The 20187-nt window shown below is 51.5% G+C and overlaps 1 protein-coding gene and 1 pseudogene across 3 annotated transcripts in view; both read left to right on the top strand.

The window, feature by feature from the left end:
- The window catches only part of WDR37 (WD repeat domain 37), a 34378-nt gene extending 25318 nt beyond the window's left edge, over nt 1-9060 (top strand). For all 3 annotated transcript variants that reach the window (XM_020883653.2, XM_020883655.2, XM_020883657.2), the window contains 4 exons: nt 393-534; nt 4832-4966; nt 5421-5535; nt 6732-9060. In XM_020883653.2, coding sequence (XP_020739312.2) covers nt 393-534; nt 4832-4966; nt 5421-5535; nt 6732-6863 — 524 coding nt within the window. In that variant the 3' untranslated portion in view covers nt 6864-9060. The remainder of the gene's footprint in view (nt 1-392; nt 535-4831; nt 4967-5420; nt 5536-6731) is intronic.
- A 1429-nt stretch (nt 9061-10489) lies between these two features.
- Nucleotides 10490-14445, top strand: LOC139036665 (metallothionein-2A pseudogene; annotated as a pseudogene).
- The last annotated feature ends 5742 nt before the right edge of the window (nt 14446-20187 follow it).

Genomic DNA, 20187 nt, shown 5'->3' with positions numbered 1-20187 from the left:
CACGCATCTGCAGGTTGTGCCCACATGCAGGGCAGGAGTCCTGCAGGGCGTGTACAGCCCCCTGCCTGCCACCAGCCTTCATACCTGCTTGTCAGCGCGTTTTGTCATTGAGTGACAGGGATGTGTCCCACTGTGCGCTCCACCCGTGGGTTATTCTTCTCACATGCGAAACTCAGAACTGTACTTTCTCATATACTCAGCCTGTAGAGACCCTCCTGACCTTTCAGCCGTTGCGGTCAGGAGTGTCCCTCCCACACTGCTCGTTCAGCTCTTTCGAATGCACGAGGGGAAGGGACATGGGTCCCCCCTGACCCCACACACCGTCCCCACGACTGCTTTTCCCAGGAGCCGAGTGGGGGCCTCACTGTGACTGCGTCCTCCATCTCCCACAGGACATGACCAGGAGCTGACACACTGCTGCACGCACCCGACCCAGCGGCTGGTGGTGACCTCCTCCCGTGACACGACATTCCGTCTGTGGGACTTCCGCGACCCTTCCATCCACTCTGTGAACGTGTTCCAGGGCCACACGGAGTGAGTCTTGGTCGCGTAAATGTTTTTTTAACTCTGATCTGGGCTGGGAGGTAACTGGGTTTTCTAGGGTGGTTTTCTTGATCCTCTTAATGCAGTGGTTTTCTGAGCATTGAAACAAACACTCAGATGTGCTGTTCTCAGGAGTGTGGCTCTTTTTCCCTTGTGTCACCCTAGAAAGTCTCTGTGGAGTGTTCTCAGTGGATGGTTGCTTACACAGAGGCAGTGTTTCTTACTGTGTGACTGCATGTTTCATGTTACATTATGATGTGGAACACACTTTGGGAAAGCTTATCTTAGGGCATATTTTCATTTATAGGGACTCAGCACAAGTTCTCTAGTGAAGTGTGTTGGACTCTTAACATCTTCTATGATGTGAGTACTTTAACTCGAAATACAGGTAATTCGAGTGTTCTGTGTGCTGGTTGTTAAGGCAAGGTGTAGCAGTGTAGGCTTCAGCATCACCAACTCAGTTCTGTAGCCCAGCTTCTCTGGGACCTGAGGGAGAGATTGTTTTCTCCTTTTCATTTCTGGTACTGTTACCCCAACTTTCACATGGCTCCTGTGCCTTTTTCAGAAACTAGGATTTAAGATGTAACACTTCTCTGTAAGATAAACAAATGTTTGTAGGTGACGAGTCCCCCTGAGATCTGGCTGTATTATTTTTGCTGGATGGAGAGAGAGCTCCTGGTGGAGTGTCTGTTTAGGGTTTTTATTGTACATTTGTGAAAAAGACAAATGAGCCTCCCACCCCCTTTTTCATATGCTACCTTTATTTTCACTCTATATTATGAAATTTCTTAGTTATAATAGGAATCTTAACAGGATTTATGTAGCGAAGCTTGGGGTCTGTATTATTAGACAAGCTTTTGGTGGCCCAAGGCTTACCAATTTGACTGAAAAGCAATTTTAGAAACCTTATGTAACCTTATGTAACCTGATAAGTGGGGTTTGTAGTGTGTCCTGTTCTTGGAAATGACAGAGATGTTTAGTTGGAAAAATTTGGAATGTCACAGGAGTTTCAACTATTGGCAGTTCATTTCTCATGTATTTCTGTCATCAGCTATAACTGAAACCCAGAATTTTTTGTCTGATGATCTCAGTCCTTGTGTGTTCATGTGCTTTCCACCACCACCTGAGGACGGCCTGGTGGGGACAATGCTCTGGCCCCTCTATGACGTGCAGTGGGGCTGGACTCCGGCCATGTGGGTTGGATCCAGGGCCGTTCCTGTGAACGGCTCTCACTGTCATGAAACTTATCTGGGGCTGGAACCCCTGCTGCACTTGAGAGAAGCCCCCCCTCCCCCCTCGCCCTCCCAGAACCATTGCCTCCTGTGGAGTGCGGCAGAGTTGTCACCCTGTTTTTAGTTTCATTTTGTTCTGTTTCCATTGCTATAAAAAGGGGCCAGCAGTGGAGGCAGTCACTGGTCATTAAGCTTCCCCCGTGGGTGGCCGATGACTCCAGGCTGTGCCCAGCTGATGGTGTCTACATGTGCCATAAACTTTGGCATTGAAGAAATTGGAAATTAGCACGGAATATTTCATTCTTAGAAATATCTGAGAATGCAGAGTTTTTTTCTTTCTTTTTGCCTAAATTTGTTTCATATTGTTTACTTTACTCCTAGAGTGTGAACTCAGGTGCTTTCTTGTCTAAAGAAAGCAAGACACGACGTCTCACAGAAAAATTTCTTTCTGTCTGCACTTCTTCTGGACCTGATAAGGTGTTGGCAGGATGCCTCGAGCGCCCCGGAGCAGGGAGCAGGGTGGGGCTGTGGCGGTGCCGCAGGAGGTCACACCCGCACCTCTGCACGTGTCATGTTCCATGCAGCCCGTGTCACTCCTGATGGGTGCTGCACGCAGCTCTGAGGCCTGTGTGCACACGGCCGTGTCAGGGCCCTCGGCTGGATAGTGTCAGTACCTTCTGTTGTGTGTTTTCTCGTAGGACGCAGGGCCTGGCACGCGGTGGTCGAGGGAGCGGTTCTGGGGTTCAGCCTCGTGAAGTGAGCAGGGAATGTCCGCACTGAGCCTGGGGGCAGCTGGAGTGGGGCATCAAGTGAGGTCTGGCCCTGCTTGCTGGAGTGTCCTCTGCCCTCCTCCAGGGGAAGCCGGATTTGAAATCCCAGAAAGAATCAGTGTGGTGCAAACCTGACTTTTCCTTTGAATACTTGTTATCTCAGGGTCTGCTCCTCGGGGAGCTGGCCTTCCAGGACTCCTCAGAAGTTTGTGTCGTTGGGAGATGAGTTTCCATTTCTCACTCAGGCATCTGAGATCGTGAACTGCGGGAGCCGAGCATTTTCTGACTTGGGGGGCCCGTGCTCGAGGGGGCGGTGCTCTGAGGGCCCAGGGTGTTCCTGAGGATGGGTTCCTCCTTGGGGACCTTAGCTTCTAGAGCACAGCTTGGAGGCCAGTGGTTGGAAGGTGGGGGCCGCCTGACCCCTGTGAACAGCATCGGTCAGGTCCTTGTGGGCTTGTGCGCAGTGGCTGTCAGGCAGGAGGGTGGCGTGGGCCTTGTGTTGCGTCACACCTGGGTCTGCACTCCATGAGCCCCTTACACTGCAAAGTGGAAGAGTCGCGAAGGGTCTGCCTGGGTCCCCGTTGCCAGAATGTCTGCTCCCTGCCTGCTCACTCTGCCCCATCAGAAGCCCGGTCCCCCTCAGAATGAGAAGGCGCCTGCGGCTGGTGCCAGAGGAGTTGCTGCCTCCTGTCTCCGGGCTTCATTTTCCACATGGTGCACTTTCTTCCTTGGCTGGGAAGTTTCAGCAGATTGTTATGCAGAGCAGCCACTTCCCTGTGTGATGGGGGGACAGCTGTGGATCCTAATGAGGAGCCCAGCTTCCCATCTCCGCTGATTGAGGCCCACAGAGGGAGCGGAACGAATGTTCTAGGCGTGCCGTGATGGCGGAGACGCTCTTGTCAGCTGGAGGCACACGCTCGGCTGCTCTTGGCGACAAGAAAAATGAGGCGGCGGGCGCTGGTGGGGCCGGGCCTTCCACTGCCCCAAGGGACCGTGTGGGAGAGGCCTTGGGAGGACAGTCCTTGGAAGGACTGAAGCCAGCCTCTCACTTTGATGCCCCATAATACCTGTCAGGGTCCTGATGCACTGAATCCCAGCGTCTTTCAGCATTTCATTAATAGGGTTCGACAAGCTTTGTGGGGATTTTCCCCACTAATTTAGCGGAGTATTCACTGAGGTTTAACTGGGTCAGACCTCCTGAGGCCTCACATCCACAGGGAGGTCGCCGGCAGTGGAGGTGTCCGCCTTAGGGCCCTGTCAGTGGCCGGGCGCTCAGATGGCCCTGTGGCCTGAGGGGCAGCAGCACCTGGTTCCCACTCAAGCCCCCACTGTGTCCTTGTCGTCAGATGAGGAGTTTGGATGAGTCATCGGGTTGCTCTTGGGGTTACCCTTGTCTCTGTCTTTCTCCCTGTCGTGCACTCGGCCTTTGACCTTAACACAGTGCCCTCCAGGTCCATCCCACTCTGTATGAACCACATCCTCTTTACCCAGTCCTCTGTCAGTGGAGTTTTTGGTTGCTTCTCTGTCGTGGCTGTTGTAAACAGTGCTGCCATGCACTTTGGTATGTGTGTATCTTTTTGATTTTTTTTTTTACAGTTAAATACCCAGGAGTGAAATTGCTGAGTCACATGATAGTTCTGTCTTTGAGGAATTTCCACAATGTTTTTCACAGTGGCTGCACCAGTTTACATTTGCATCAACACTGTAGGAGGGTTCCCTTTCTCCCCACCCTCTCCAACACTGATCGCTTGTCTCTTTGATGATGGCCATTCTGACAGGTGTGGAGTACCAGCTCACTGGGGTCTGGTGTGCATTTCCCTGGTGATTAGAGATGTTGGGCACGTTTTCATGGGCCTATTGGCCATCTGTAAACCTCCCTTGGAGAAGTCTGTTCAGATCATTTTTTAAATGGTTTTTTGTTGTTGGAATGAATTTTTTTCCAGTGCTCTGATTGAATTGTCTGAAAGTCTCAGTTGGGGTGGATGTTTAACTGTCTGCTCTAGAGATTTGGGTGGGTCCTGTCTATCTGGCCCATCTTGTCTGGGAGCCCTCTCCTTGTTCCGCTGCTGGGACCAGGTGAGGCTGCCCTGGAGAGGTCAGCGGGGACCTTGTCTGCTGGCAGGGGTTAGTGGGAGGACCAGTGAGTGGAGTTGACAACTCACGGTGTCCACATCCCTGCCTCCCCGCCCGCCCAACAGGCCCCGGGGTGGCAGGATTGGGTGTCTGCTGTGCAGTGTGGACAGGGACTTCATGACGAGGTTCTGACCCCGTTCCCTCTCTTGGCAGCACTGTGACCTCTGCTGTGTTCACCGTGGGAGATAACGTGGTCTCTGGCAGTGATGACCGCACCGTGAAGGTCTGGGACCTAAAGAACATGCGGTCCCCCATTGCCACCATCCGCACAGACTCTGCCATCAACAGGTGAAGGGTGCTCCTCCAAGGACCATTAGGGTGGCCTTAAGGTGGCTTGTGGCCTGTGTTGGGTTCCTATAAACTTGCGTTTACTTGGTAGGGCCTTGGGAAAAGTGCTTTAGACTCTCAGGAAAATATCTTTTATTGATCCTCTAATGCACATTATGTATTCTATAAATACTGAAACCTGGGTATAAAATCAGGTTGGTGTATTGAGCTTTTTAAGAATTAAGAATGAGTCCTTTTTGGCCAGAGGTTACTGTGTAGCACATGTAAGTTACAGGTGAGTAACTCAGCCCGTTTTATGATGCCTTAGGCTGGTAACACCTTGGTTTGCTAATGTGTTTTGGCTTGAAGAGGGGAATGCATGAAACCCCCACTGCATTATCGCCTGTAATCTCAAAAACTTGTGTTGTCACTGTTGGTTACGTAATTTATTTTTCTCTTCTCCTACACCTTGTAGGATCAATGTGTGTGTTGGCCAAAAAATCATCGCCCTCCCCCACGACAACCGCCAGGTGAGGCTGTTCGATATGTCGGGTGTGCGGCTGGCTAGGCTCCCGCGCAGCAGTCGGCAGGTGCGTGCTGGGGTCTCCTGTGTGGGGGGCTGGGGGCAGGGCCCGCTCTCTGATGGTGGGGAGCTCCCAGCCAGCCTGGCTGTGTTCAGTGCTCCAGGAGCCCCTCCTGGAAGAAAGAAGTTAATTCTCACAGTGGGTTTTAATTACCCAAGTACATTCAAAACAACCGCCTCACATGCAGTCAGTAGAAGAATGTTCACAATTTTACGTCCTCTTCTTACCGGGTCTCCATCAGAAATACTCGGTCACTTGAGGGTCAGGACTAGGGAGCGCTGGGGTCCAGTGAGCAGAGGGGTGTGAGTGGGTGTGTGGGCCTGGTGGGGATGCTCTGGACTCCCTACTCCCCAGCTTTCTAGCCCCTCCTGCCCGCTGTAAGGTTGCTGACACCAGTGTCCTGCAGTGGCCCTGGCGTTTGTGGTCTCTTGTCCGGAGCCCTGACCTCAGTGCCTGTCTCAGGTGACCTGCTGCAGTTTTCTCAGTGGTCATGGAGGGCAGGCCTTGCTCCTGCTGTGAGCATCCCTCCACTGGCGGCCCTGGGCCTCTGGCCTGGGAAGGCCTCCCCAGTGTGTGGACGGCACTCCCCCCTCCACACATCCCCGTGGGGATGTCTTGCGGAGGGAATTTTGGTGCTGTTCTATTGAGAGTATGTTTTACTTACGGGATTTCTGTCAGCTTTTCTGAATCCTGTCCTGTACCTGTTGTATATTACAGTAACAGGTCAATGTGTCCCACTTTAAACTCCCCAGATAGCCTGCAGTGTTTGTTCCAGCATTCTGAAGGTGGCGGGAATCTGCTTGAAAGGCCATTTACTTTATCTTTGTTTTATTTGGCACCAAAGGTATATTTCTAGCTCCTTTATTCCTTGAAACAATTATTTGTTCAAATGGTACTTGGGGTCTTTGAGTGAATTATATTTGTTTCTTCCCACATCATCCATCCTCATTTATTCATTAAAACATCCCAGAGGGACCGTTTCTGCATTCTTCCTGTTGACTGCCATCTGACTCCTGTTCTTGAAGAAAGAGTCCTGAGGCGCTGGTTGAACTCAGCTGTGTTCCCACCCCTTGTTTCGCAGCAGCTCCCCCAGCAGCACAGGAGGTCTCCTGACTGGTCCAGTTCAGGGCCCCCTTTCTGACGGGTCGTGGGGGTGTGGTCCTTCTTGGGCCCTGCTCTGACGGCGCTGTGCCTGGTTGCAGGGCCATCGGCGGATGGTGTGTGGCTCAGCCTGGAGCGAGGACCACCCTGTGTGCAACCTGTTCACCTGCGGTTTTGACCGGCAGGCCATCGGCTGGAACATCAACATCCCGGCGCTGCTACAGGAGAAGTGAGGGTGCCGTTCTGAGGCTCCCGCCGGCCGGGACCATGCCTGCCGGCTCGCTGGGCGCTGGGACGCCGCGGCTGTGGGCGGTGGACCTGAGCAGGGCGCTCTCTCCTCACTGTACCCAGGTTGCATGAAGTGTCCAAAGGTGTGCCCTGTTGTTTCTTTCTGTTTTGTGTGTGTGGGCATTGCGGCCGTGAGGTGGAGCCCTTTCCATGGCCGCTGGTGTAGTGAGTCCCTGGTGTGTCGGCTGACAGGAGGGCGGGGCATCTGGAGCGATGGTGCATGTGTGCCTGTCCAGTGGGAGTGGGCAAAGACCTCACGTCTGTGTGGGGTTCTAGCGTGTGCTGACTCAGCTTCACCTTTGTGTTCTGTTACAGTTGTGAAATCTGCTTGGATTTTAGAAGTTAAAAAAAGCATAGAATGTTGAATTTGCAACATTTGGACAGTTTCTTTTGAAAAGAAAAAATTTCTGCTCTTTATGGAAAACCATTTCAATCTCCTGAGGTATCTCATGCTGGCAAATTCTGAAATAGAATGGTTCTAATCACTGATTCCGGATATTAAGTAAAATTTAAAGCACTTTAGTTTATAGCTGTGGTTATAAACAGTTTTTAGAAGTTTCAGATGACTTATCCATTGAATGTGACTTGACCTTTCTAGAAGGCCCTGCTACCTGAAGACAAACCTTATTTATTTTCTACACCTTGGGTTTGCATGTTTCCAAGTGGGTTCACTTCTTGGTGGCATCTGAGAGCCAGCAATGCAAATAAATGAGTTCTACCTCAGATATGAAGTATTTGGGAAACTTGGAGTGTCTCTGTTACTGGCTCGGGCACTTGTGATTTAGAGCTGAAATGAGCTCATCCAGAAGGCAGGAGAGGTGGGCGCAGCAATGGCCCTGCCCAGGAAGGTTTGCCAGGAGCCCCTCCTGCCTGGAGCCTGTCGCTCCTGCCTTCTCAGGACTTTCTGTCCAGTGTTCACGAGTTGTGTTTCTTGTTGAGTTATAGTTTGATAGCGAGACCTCAGTGCCCCCTAGCCTCCCCCTGCCCTGTTTGTAACCCTTGGAGGCTGTCCTGGGGCAGGCACCGAGAGGGACACTGGAGACCATTGTGTCGGCCTCGTCCTGTAACTGCTTCCATTCTGTGGTGTCAGGTGGGGTGGCCTGAGTGCTGGTCCTTTGCCCGTGGGTCCTTCGGTCAGGCACCACGGTAGCCGACCTCAGGCCTCTCGGCCCTGGATGGTCAGGACTGGGTCTGGGGGACCCCTGGCCGGGTGGGAGGGAGATCTGAGGAGCGAGGGTGAGACGGCAGGAGTTTCAGGGCAGCTTTACAGCAGCGGCGGCTCAGGAGCTGATGTTGGAGTCCGACATTCCCTGACTGCGGTGTGAGGATGGCTCCCGCCCCGGGTCTCACGTGGAGCTGCCCCCTGCCTCCGCACACACTGGCCTCTCCTGCTTTAGTCTCACAGCTGAATGTCTTACTAGAGTCACTGCTAGGAACATTGGAAAATGTCTGCAAGTTATCGCGCCAGACCTACCCAGATCTCTGCCCATTGGAACAGTGGGAAACAAGTGAACTCAGTGTGTGTGCCAGCCGTGTGGATGAAGCTCCACATGCAGCCCCATCTCCTCCCCGGGCCTTGGCCCTTCTCAGGAGCGGGATCCGCCACCGTGGTCATGGGGTGTCTTCGGGTGTCAATGAAGGAGCTGGGGGTGCTGTGTGTGCACACCCCTTTGTGCACGTGAGTGTGCATGGGGATGTGTGTGCATGCGGCTGCAGTGAAATCATGTGACCCACTGCCTTGATTTCATCTGAAGTAGTGTTTGGAAGTGGGAGTGGTTTTGTCCATGTGCCGATGAGTCCAGAATTTCCTGTCATAGCAGGAGGAAATGTGTGTTTACTGGAAATCATGTGTCAAGAGAATTTCTTGAGAGGTGTGTTGTTGGACAAATGACACCCTTTTTCTCAACCGCTGCACATCAGTTTCTGCAGAGTGAAAATTCTGTACCTATTCTGGAACTGAAGAATCCTATGTAAATCATCTGTTGCTTAAATCTGTGAAAAATGAGTTTTTTTTGGGGGGGAAAGTGTGCATTTATAAGTGTCATGTAGAAGCAGGTGTTTTTACTGTGTTGATGTAATTGTTCATAAGTGTTCAGTGTCTTCATTGCAGTATGAGATTCATTAAAAACCCACGTTCTGTAACTATTGTTGTGAAAGTGTTGTTATTAGGAGTTTTTAAAAATTATTTGACTTTTTTTTCATGTTTTTACTTTGGTATGGCTGCTGAACATCACAATCCTGTAGAAAGTGAACAAGTTAATTATAGTATTGCTCATTTGAAAAACTTTTAGACTTCAAAGCTCAGTTGTGTTTTATTTTCTTTTATACTGTAATTAAATGATCCACATTACACTTCTCCATTCCTGCATTGCCAACCCCAAAATTTCTGAAGGGAGTTAATAACTTGACAAAATACAGTCCTTTGTCAGAGTCCCTCAGTTTCATGAACACTTGTCCTGTCCTTACTATAGTTAAGCTTGTTTGAAAGTTGAGAACAATTGCAGTTCCAGAAAGCGACCTGTTACAGAAAGTGATCTGTTACAGAGAGAGGCTCTGTTTTCTATGTTGAATGCATGCTGGGATTGGCCGTGGCCCTGCTCACTGTCCTGTTCTCAGTCACGTAGATGGAGCTGCATCTGCCATGGGAGCCATGGCAGGTGGCTCCTGGGAACCCGGCAGGTGGCAGGGCCCTGCCTGGCGTGTCCCCCAGACCAGGAGGACTTGCCACCCAGGTCCCGTGGGCCACAGGCACACGTCAGTCCCCAGAGCGCAAAGCTTCTTCACAATTTCACTCTCATCCTACTCTTCGAAAATGTGAGTATTACCTAGATTTCATAATTATACCTTCAGTTGCATTTAAAGTTCGTATTAGTATAAGGAATTGAGAAGGCAAGACTTGTATTGCTTTGATTTCATCAAAATGCCACCAAGATGTGTCTCCCTCACTGTCCATAGCTTTTCTGTTTTCACTGAATAAATTGGGAGTCAAGGAAATTATTCCCTGTGTTGGGAGTGCCTCTGCTTTACATCAGCACATGTTGTGCAGTCCCTGTTGTATATAGAGGCTGAAAATGGAAGTCACTCTGAGTTTAAAATCAGATTTCTAAGAACATTAAGCAGCTTAGGGCCAACATGCAGGTATACTGAGCACCCTTTGGTGCCTTGTGGGCTGTGCCTTTTGGGCTGGACAGGATCTCCAGAGAGAGGATATTCAAATTGGAGCCTCCTGTCAAGGCTGAAGAGAGTGTTAGGAAGTGAGAGGGATGAGAGTGAGGTTTCGGCCACTTGAGAAGCATGACGGGGTGTGGGGGGCATCCATGATGGAGGCGGCTTGGTCAGGCTTTGGAAAGGGTGGCTGACTCCATGTGCGCCAGGCACCTCCAGACAAGTGCGTGGGAGTCTGGTTCCATGGGATTCGTGCTGAGTGTTGAGCTGGGGGCTGCAGGCGGGGAGGGCAGGGCTTATCCCATGATGAGGGCAGTTCCCAGGTCCCGTCATGCTAGCACACAGGTGTCCGTGGTACCCAAAGGATGCTACAGTGTGTGAGAAGGACTCCCCCCCCCCCCCCCCCCCCCCCCCCCCCAGCCAATGATAGGGATATGCTGGGGAATTTCAGCCATGATTTGGAGACTGTAGTCTGTTACCTGTCCCTGCTGCTGGGCCCCGTGTCACCACCAGCCCACAACCCTGTCCTCCCACCTGCATGCTAGGCGAGCTGTTGTTCTACGCTCTACTAGCTCAGACACGGCTATCATGGTGCTGCCTGGGAAATCTTGGGACTGGAACTGAGAAAGTCCGTCTCTCTCCAGTAGTTCAAACTACATGAAAATAATGCTGGGTGCTTCAGAGTGAAGAGCACAGAAAAGGATTCTGTGCTCAGCAAGACCTTCTTCAGGAATGAGTGTGAAGTGATGGCCTGTGGATAAACAGAAGCAGTTTTCACCAGGACCCCTTCCCTAAAGGACCTTTACAAGGATGTTTTGTAAGAAGAAAAAGTCACGAAGGCATGGTTTCAAATGGACCAGCATACTGGCACACATCTGCACCAAGTTACATCTGATCAGAGCTTGGGATTTAAATATCTGTTTTTGTTCTACTGGGGTTTGAAAGACAGTCTGTATGGTATTAAATATTTATAGAGAAATTTCAATGCTAACCACAAGGAAAAACACCTTGGAAAGATAAAAAAGAAATGATTGGACATAGTTACTGTGAGGGGCTGGGAAGTGTGGTAAAAAAGAATGGGGCAGAAGTGAGTTTTTAGTGTATTTCTTTTTATAGTTTTTGAAATTTCAGAACCATTGAAATAAATCACCCATTATCTGAGAAGTTTTTGCTTTTTTGAATATGTGACAAAAATTAAAATCAACCATATTTTAAATATTTTAAAACTTTAACATAGACATTAGAAAAGACATAAAATGACAGACCATCAGGGTTATTAATAGGAAGAGTCAATATTATAAAAGGTTCTCCCCATATTGGCAAGTAGATACAGTGCAGTTGGAATCCAAATCACCCAGGGTTTTTTTGAGGCATTGGACAGTATGGTTCCTAAGTTTTATTAGAAAGAGCCAAGGCCAGGGTTAACAAGAAGAGGAAAGAGGAGGCGGGAAAAGAGATGAAAAAGTTTACCTTAAGTCTGCCAGGGTTGTAGTATGCAGAGTGAGGGGTTTGCACAGAGTGGGGAATTGACCAGTACAACAGAAAGAGATCAAAGTTGATTTATGCATAAATGAAAACCTGAAACATTTCTGCTCATATAGTCACAGATCAGTGGGGGGAAATGAATGTTTCTAGTGGTTATTCACGTGGAGGAAGATAGTAAAATTGGATCCCTGTCTTACACACCAAGGGCTTCCCTGGTGGCTTAGACAGTAAACAATCTGCCTGCAATGCAGGAGATGTGGGTTTGTTCCCTGGAGTGGGAAGATCCCCTGGAGTAGGGAATGGATACCCACTCAGGTGTTCTTGCCTGGAGGATCCCATGGACAAAGGAGCCTGGAGGGCTATAGTCTATAGGGGTAACAAGGAGATATGACTGAGTAACTAACACACCCACATCTCACACCAAAAGGAGAATCAATTCCAGCATTATATGTGAAAGACAGAACATTAAAGAAAAACTATGGAAAATTATTAAAGAGATGGGAATACCAGACCATTTTATCTGTCTCCTGAGAAACCTATATACAGGTCAAGAAGCAACAGTTAGAACTGGACATGGAACAATGGACTGGTTCAAAATTGGGAAAGGAGTATGACAAGGCTGTATATTTGCACTCTGCTTATTTAACTTCTATGCAGAGTACATGTGCAATGCCAGGCTGGATGAAACACAAGCTGGAATCAAGATTGCTGGGAGAAATAACAACCTCAGATATGCAGATGATACCACCCTAATGGTAGAAAGTGAAGAAGAACTAAAGAGCCTCTTGATAAGGGTGAAAGAGGAGAGTGAAAAAGCTGGCTTAGAACTCAGTATTCAAAAACCTAAGATCTTGGCATCCAGTCTCATCACTTCATGGCAAATAGAAGGGGAAAAAGTGGAAATACTGACAAATTTTATTTTCTTGGGCTCCAAAATCACTGCAGATGGTGACTGTAGCCATGAAATTAAAAGATGCTTGTTTCTTGGAAGGAAAAGTGACATACCTAGACAGAGTATTAAAAAGCAGAGATATCACCTTGCTGACAAAGGTCTAAATAGTCAAAATTATGGTTTTTCCAGTAGTAATGTATGGATGTAAGAGTTGGACCGTAAAGAAGACTGAGTGTCAAAGAATTGATGCTTTCAAACTGTGGTGTTGGAGAAGACTCTTGAGAGTCCCTTGGCCTGCAAGGAGATGAAACCAGTCAATCCTAAAGGAAATCAACCCTGAATATTCATTGGAAGGACTGATGCTGAAGCTCCAATACTTTGGCCCCCTGATGGAAAGAGCTGACTCATTTGAAAAGACCCTGATGCTGGGAAAGATTGAAGGCAAAAGGAGAAGGGGGTGGCAGAGAATGAAATGATTAGATAGCGTCAGTAACTCAATGGACGTGAATTTGAGCAAACTCCGGGAGATAGTGAAGGACAGGGGAGCCTGACGAGCTGCAGTCCATGGGCTCGCAAAGAGCACACGTTCAAGGTCATAGCACCAAACACGGAACAACTGGCACACACCACCAGGGACTGGAAAGCAAATCTTGGTACATCTACACAGAGAAATAAGACATGACAGAAACTGGATAACCCACATGTACCTGTGTGCAACTGTTGGTCCATGTGCAACCTTGTGAGGCATGAGCCATCCAGCCATGCATGTGATCATGGCCTCGTATTTCCTGAGATGAAACCCAACATTCCGAATGGTCGTCTGTGAGCCAGGAATGGGGCTGGGGTGAAGGAAAGGGCGAGATCAGGAAGAGCTGAGACTGGCACCGTGCTGTTCCTCATCTGGATCCTCGGCATATGGGTGCCGGTCCTGATCTTGACGCTAGGCACATGGACACTGGTCCTGATCTGGACGGTGGGCACACAGGTGTTGACCCTGATCTGGAGGGTGGGTACACAGGGGCCGGCCCTGATCCAGATGGTGGGCACATGGTGCTGTTCCTGATCCAGATGGGGGGCACACGGGGGCCAGTCCTGACCTGGGCCGTGGGTACATGGGGGCTGGTCCTGATCCGGACGGTGGGCACACAGGTACTTGTCCTGATCTGGATGGTTGGCACATGGGTGCCAGTCCTGATCTGGACAGTGGGCACATGGATGCCGATGTTGACCTGGATGTGGGCACATGGGTGCCAGTCCTGGTCTGGATGCGGGCACATGGGTGTCATCCTGATCTGGACGTTGGGCACATGGGTTCGTGTTCCAGTTCTCACACTGTATAACCTGAGTGCTCTTTCACATGTTCCTTTAATGAGTCTAACATCATACAACCAAGATAATAGAAACAGTTCTAAAGAGAAAGTGTTGGATCAAGTGAATGCTGGTAAGACGAGGGAATTTGTAGTAATATTTTCCTCCACATCAGTTTCATGCTTATTGCAAAACCTAATTTTTCACTTCAGGTACTAATTCTTGCACTTAAAAATGTGTAGTTTTATCCTAAATTGTCTGATTTTCTGTCAGTGTGTACGTTCCATGGGAGGAAACGCAAAGCCAATTTTGTTCCAAGATCATGTTCTTGAGAAAAACAGTCACAAAGAGCATGCCCCTTAGACATCCTTGCCATCCTTTGTGCAGTCGTCTCTGGACCCCAGCCCTGCTTCAGTTTGCCGTGGATCCCAACCACTCCTGTACCGCAGGTGGGTCCTGCACGTGTGCTGGCTCCTGCAAAAGCAGAGATTGCGAGTGCACCTCCTGCAGGAAGAGCTGCTGCTCCTGTGGCTGCCTGGGCCACAACGTGTGTGTCAGAGCTGCATCTGCAGAAGGGCCTCGGACACCTGCAGCCGCTGTGCCTGAAGGCGGGGAGACCCTGCTCCCCAGTGTAAACAGAACAACATGTACAAACCTGTAGGTAAAAAAAAAATACAAGCTGACATGTTTGTTACATTTCTTTCTTTTTTCTTGTCCTATAAAATACAAAGAATGATAATAAAAGTGGTTGGCTTAAAAAAAAAAAACAGTCACAAAGGCAGTTGTCAAAAGGCAGAGTTTACACTGTCAAAATTGGGTTGTTGGTCAGATACATTTTGTAAATCCTGGCTTTAAAGTGGGAAATGTAATAAGGATTTCATTTACCAGGTGTGATCATAAAACAATAAAAGTAGTTTTCTATGTTCCTAAGAGGGGACTGAAGGCAATTTCAAATCCAGGAGACCGTCCAAAAATTGTGTTGATTGGGGGCCACATGCCAGAGTAAGACTTTATTCTCACAGTCTTGTTTTGGGGAAAGCAGCATTTATTTGGCTAGGTGGGTATGTTCTCATATATTTGCTAAAATATAATCATTTTCTATGATGCCTATGTATTACTAATGTTTTCTAGCCCTGAATTGATTCTCAACAAGTGATACAAAAATGTCATTCTGGTGAACTTTTCCTGCTTTTTCAGTGATAAAACTATTTGTGTATGTTCTGCAACTAATTCTCTCTATTGTATATAGGAACCTGATTTTCCTTTTTTATGACACAGTTTTATTGGGGTCTAATTGAATGTGTGAAATACACTGATCATATATGAGGTGTAAAATAGCTATGGATGGGGCAGAGGTGCTGGAGGTTATGGAGCCAGGGTTTCAAAACTACTGTGGTTAACATGCTAAGGGCTTTAGTGGAAATGGTAGACAGTCTGCGAGAGCCGATGGGAGTGATATGAAAACCATAAGAAAGAATCAAAACCCTGGGGCAGCCATGAAGAATGCCTCTGAGAAGCTGTTCAGTAGACTGGACTGAGCGTCTAAACATGGGCCAATAGAAACATCCCAAACAGGAATCCAAGGAGGAAAAAAGAACGAAAAAAATCAGAATAGAATATCCAGGGACAATTACAGAAAGGTGTGATATCCACATTTGGGAACTGGAAGAGAGGATGGAGCAAGGAGATTTGAAATAATAGCTGAGAATTTCCCAAAAATAATGACATAAAGCAGACAACAAATCAGAGATGCTGGGGGGATGCCAAGTGCAGAAATGCCAGAAAACACTTGGGCACGTCACATTCAAACTGCAGAATAGCAAAAACAAAATCTGGAAAGCACCGAGAATATACCACAGCTATAGGAAAGAGGGATGGGAAGAACATGGGATGTTTTATCAGAAACCACGCCGGTGACAGTGTGTGTGCACGTGTGTACAAAGCAGTCATTGTGCTCATGGATTCTGTGGTTGAGTTCAGAAAGGGTGTGTGTCAGAGATGACTTTTCTCTCCTCCATGATGTCTGGGAGGATTGCACGCTGGGAGCAGTGTAGTCATGACTCTGGAGTCATCTGCAGGTGTCTTCATGTGCGTCTGGCCCCTTCATGTGCAGCTGGCTCGACATGGAAGGCTGGCTCAGCTCAGAAGCTGCCTCATGTGGACTGGGCTCACGGCACGAAGTCCTCAGGGAAATCTCCTTCCTCAGCAGGGGCCCGGATGTCAACAGTGAGCGTCCCGTCTGTGGGGCAGAAGCGGGGGCCCATGGCACTCCTGCCTGCCTGGGCACTGTCCTCGGTGCTTGTGTGTTAGCTGCTTGCTGAGCCTCATGGACACCGTTTACGGGTGGGTGGTCCCTTCCCAGTGTCTCAGCATGGACTGGAGGGGGAAGGGGGGTTCTGGCCGAGACAGTCCAGCTCTGGGGTTGGTGCTGACAAGCTGACCCTGGCATTGGGTCTCTGCTCACCTGGCCCCCGGGGCTCCCAGACTGGCCGTGCTTCCAGCCACCCTGTCCCCACACCCGCCCACCGGGCACCTGCTCTGACCACGTCCACATGTGTCGCCCCTAGGGGACAGGATGGTGGGTATCTTCCCTGAGCTTTGGGGTGTCCAGGGGCAGAGGAGCTCCCTTCCGGGAGGGGTTCCAGCAACAGGCAAGAAGGGCAGTGAATGTGTCTGGTCTAGTCCCTCTGCAGTGACTCTGACTTATCTCCGAGTCTCTGCACACTTTCCAGTGGCTGCCTCTTGAAATAGTCCCTACGAGCATTTGTAAATTAGGGCTTCTTGATGTTTCTCCTTGAGGCAGGGCAGCTTGCATTTCCCTTTTCTCACCTCTGGACTCTTCCTGTGGATGACCCTGCCCAGGGTGGTCTTGGCCTCACGCCCCACCCTGCCCCCAGGTGCCCTTGCCTCCCTCTGATTATTCCAGCACCCCCACCCCTGGCACCGGACTTGCCTGGTCACCTTGTCTGTGCCCCCCTTGCTTCATTGCAAAGCAGTGCTGTCCGCTGCTAATTATGTCCTGCCTGTGTTGTGGACACCGTTTAATTTCTTTTTGAATTGCTTTGTGTTCATTGCCACCAACTAGTCTATCAGCTCTTTGGGACTAGAGAGCACATGTGTTTTATTATCTCTAAGGATGGAGGACAATGGGTTATTCATAGCAAGTCTCAATAAAATATTATTTATTGAAGAACCTGGAGAGTGATCACTTTGACCCTCCCTGTTAGTGAACGGTTGGAGTCCTGTGATGGCGGGGGGGCAGAAAAACATCCAGACTCGAATAGTAACTCATCATTATGACTACTCATTACCAAAAGCAAACACATTCCCCTTCACATACTTAATGAATCCTCATCACAACCCTTTGCTGCAGGTATGGTTCTCTTGTTAAAAGATGAGGGATTGGGGTTCAAAGGCAGGAGCCGCCTTGCTCAGAGCTGTGGGTGAATGCAGTCTTCCTGATGCCAAAGTGAAAGTCACCAAGTTTTGTCCAACTCTGTGGCCCCATGGACCATACTGTCCATGGAATTCTCCAGGTCAGAATCCTGGAGTGAGTAGCCTTTGCCTCCTCCAGGGGATCTTCCCAACCCAGGGATCGAACCCAGGACTCCCACATTGCAGGTGGATTCTTTCCCAGCTGAGCCACAAGGGAAGCCCAAGAATACTGGAGTGGGTAGCCTATCCCTTCTCCAGCGCATCTTCCTGACCCAGGGATCGAACTGGGTTCTGCATTGCAGGCGGATTTTTCACCAGCTGAGCCACCAGGGAAGCCCCAAGTCACCGTGTAAACAGCCTCCACCTATTGAGGAAACCAACCAACCAGGTTCCAGATAAGCTGAGATCAGTGCAAAGATATTCACGGGTCCTCAGGGTGCCCAGTTTGGGTGGCAGCTGAGTCCCTGCTGGATGGGGTGGGTGGTCCACGGAGCGCCCCTCGTCCCCGTGATCTCTCAGTGTGGAAACAGGTTTTTCTTGGAAACTTGAAGCAACTCTTGCTGAGGGACCTCAGTTCTGGGGTTTAGTGGAGTGAGGTCAGCAGCCTCACTTGCTCCCTGTACCAGGCACCTGAGGCACAGTCTCGCAGAGCAGGCTTTCAGGTAGGATGCCCTCAGGAGGGAGGCAGAGACCGGCTGTCACAGCCACAGCCAAGGAGGGCAAGGCCGCTGCCTTTGGGCCTGAGCTGCAGCTCTGCATTCCCAGCCGGGCCTCTTCTGTCTGGGCGCACACCTCCACGACAGCTGCTTCCTTGAGGGCGCGAAGGCTGCCCGCCTGGACAACAGGCCCCTTGGCCTGGCCAGGCAGTGAGTGTCCCCTGTCCCAGGTTTGCTCGTCTGCATGCCTTAGTCCAGGGAGGGGATGATGGATTTTAGCCCCCCTCCCCCGAACGTGAGCTCCCCGGGCTGGGGGTGTGTGTCAGAAGTCACTCTGGACACTGACCCTTCGTGGAACAGAGCTTGCTTGGGGCGGAGAGCCCCCTGCTGGCCTCTTGCAGACGCCCCAGGTGCGGTCCTGGCCAAGGTTGTCACCGCCTGTGACGCTGCCCCGCCGGGTCGAGATGGAGAAGGAATCCCACATGCAGGGAGGAAGGTTCCTTTCTAGTGTCATTAGATGTGACCTGACTCACCCACGGGTGACCACAAGTGCAGTGGATACCTTTCCTTCTGGCTACTGGCTTTCTGAACCTGCTTCTCTATGCAGGGACCCCAACCTTGGCAGAAGCAGAGCCTGAGGCCCAGGGGCTGGGTCTAGGGGGAGAGTGGCTGAGGGGGGCTGAGGTCCCCGACAGTGTGTTTGGCTCAGCCCCAGCCCAGGGCACTCAAGGCCAGAGGTCAGCCTTGGTCTGCCCCTGCATCCTTGGCCTTTAGCGGGGCTGCCTTGGCCTCACGCAGTCCCTGCTCCCTGCAGGTGGGAGCCCGTGGGGACCGGAAGCAGCCGCTGCTTGGCGAGAGGGGGTTCTCCAAGTGTGCAAGGGAATTGTGGAGGCTCCTCCTCCCGTGTCCAGGACCTGTCTCTCTGAGGGTTAACAGTGCTTGCTCGCCCTGAGCAACCCTCCCGCCCAGGTGCCCTGCTCACTGTGGGGTGACTGGCCGGTTTCATGGTCACCGTCCTGTCCCATGAACTTGGGTGAAGTTGGGTCTGAGGAGGCCCCACACGGAGTTTGGGTGGCCCTGTGATCAGACCACAGGCTAAATCTCACCAGGCCGCTGTCCTGGGAGGAGGGACCCTGAGCTGACCCGCTGGCTGCCTGGTGCCATGCGTCTCCTGCGGGCGGTGTGGTCCCCCCAGCTCCAGCTCCAGCTGGAGTGGCCCTGAGGGGAGGGCCACTCCTGATGGACTTCGTCTGTGAGGCCTGGGGGACAGCCTGAGTCACCTGCCTGTGCAGACACACTGTGGCCCCACCTGTGACAGCAGGATGGTCACACGCTGCCTGCACTCAGCCCATTCACCTCACCCGGAGTCCCTGTCCCCCGAGTCCCTGTCCCCGAGTCCCTGTCCCCCAAGTCCCTGTCCCCGAGTCCCTGTCCCCCGAGTCCCTGTCCCCCCCCGAGTCCCTGTCCCCCGAGTCCCTGTCCCCGAGTCCCTGTCCCCCGAGTTCCTGTCCCTGAGTCCCTGTCCCCCGAGTTCCTGTCCCTGAGTCCCTGTCCCCCGAGTCCCTGTCCCCCCGGAGTTCCTGTCCCTGAGTCCCTGTCCCCGAGTCCCTGTCCCCCCTGAGTCCCTGTCCCGCCCCCGAGTCCCTCTCCCCCGAGTCCCTGTCCCGATCCCTGTCCCCCGAGTCCCTGTCCCCGAGTCCCTGTCCCCGAGTCCCTGTCCCCCGAGTCCCTGTCCCCCCGTCCGAGTCCCTGTCCGTCCCCCGAGTCCCTGTCCCCGATCCCTGTCCCCGAGTCCCTGTCCCCCGAGTCCCTGTCCCGAGTCCCGTCCCCGAGTCCCTGTCCCCGAGTCCCTGTCCCCCGAGTCCCTGTCCCCCGATCCCTGTCCCCCGAGTCCCTGTCCCCGAGTCCCTGTCCCCCGAGTTCCTGGCCCTGAGTCCCTGAGTCCCTGTCCCCGAGTCCCTGTCCCCCCGAGTCCCTGTCCCCCCGAGTCCCTGTCCCCTGAGTCCCTGTCCCCGAGTCCCTGTCCCCCGAGTCCCTGTCCCCGAGTCCCTGTCCCCCGAGTCCCTGTCTCCCCCCGAGTCCCTGTCCCCGAATCCCTGTTCCCCCCCGAGTCCCTGTCCCCGAGTCCCTGTCCCCAGAGTCCCTGTCCCCCCCGAGTCCCTGTCCCCGAGTCCCTGTCCCCGAGTCCCTGTCCCCCCCACCGAGTCCCTGTCCCCGAGTCCCCTGTCCCCAGAGTCCCTGTCCCCCCCGAGTCCCTGTCCCGAGTCCCCTGTCCCGAGTCCCTGTCCCCGAGTCCCTGTCCCCAGAGTCCCTGTCCCCCCCCGAGTC

Source organism: Odocoileus virginianus, chromosome 9 (genome assembly GCF_023699985.2).
Source record: "Odocoileus virginianus isolate 20LAN1187 ecotype Illinois chromosome 9, Ovbor_1.2, whole genome shotgun sequence".
In the NCBI taxonomy this organism is placed as follows: domain Eukaryota; kingdom Metazoa; phylum Chordata; class Mammalia; order Artiodactyla; family Cervidae; genus Odocoileus; species Odocoileus virginianus.
The sequence above is the reverse complement of the archived record's forward strand: the minus strand, read 5'-3'. Positions and strand labels throughout refer to the sequence as shown.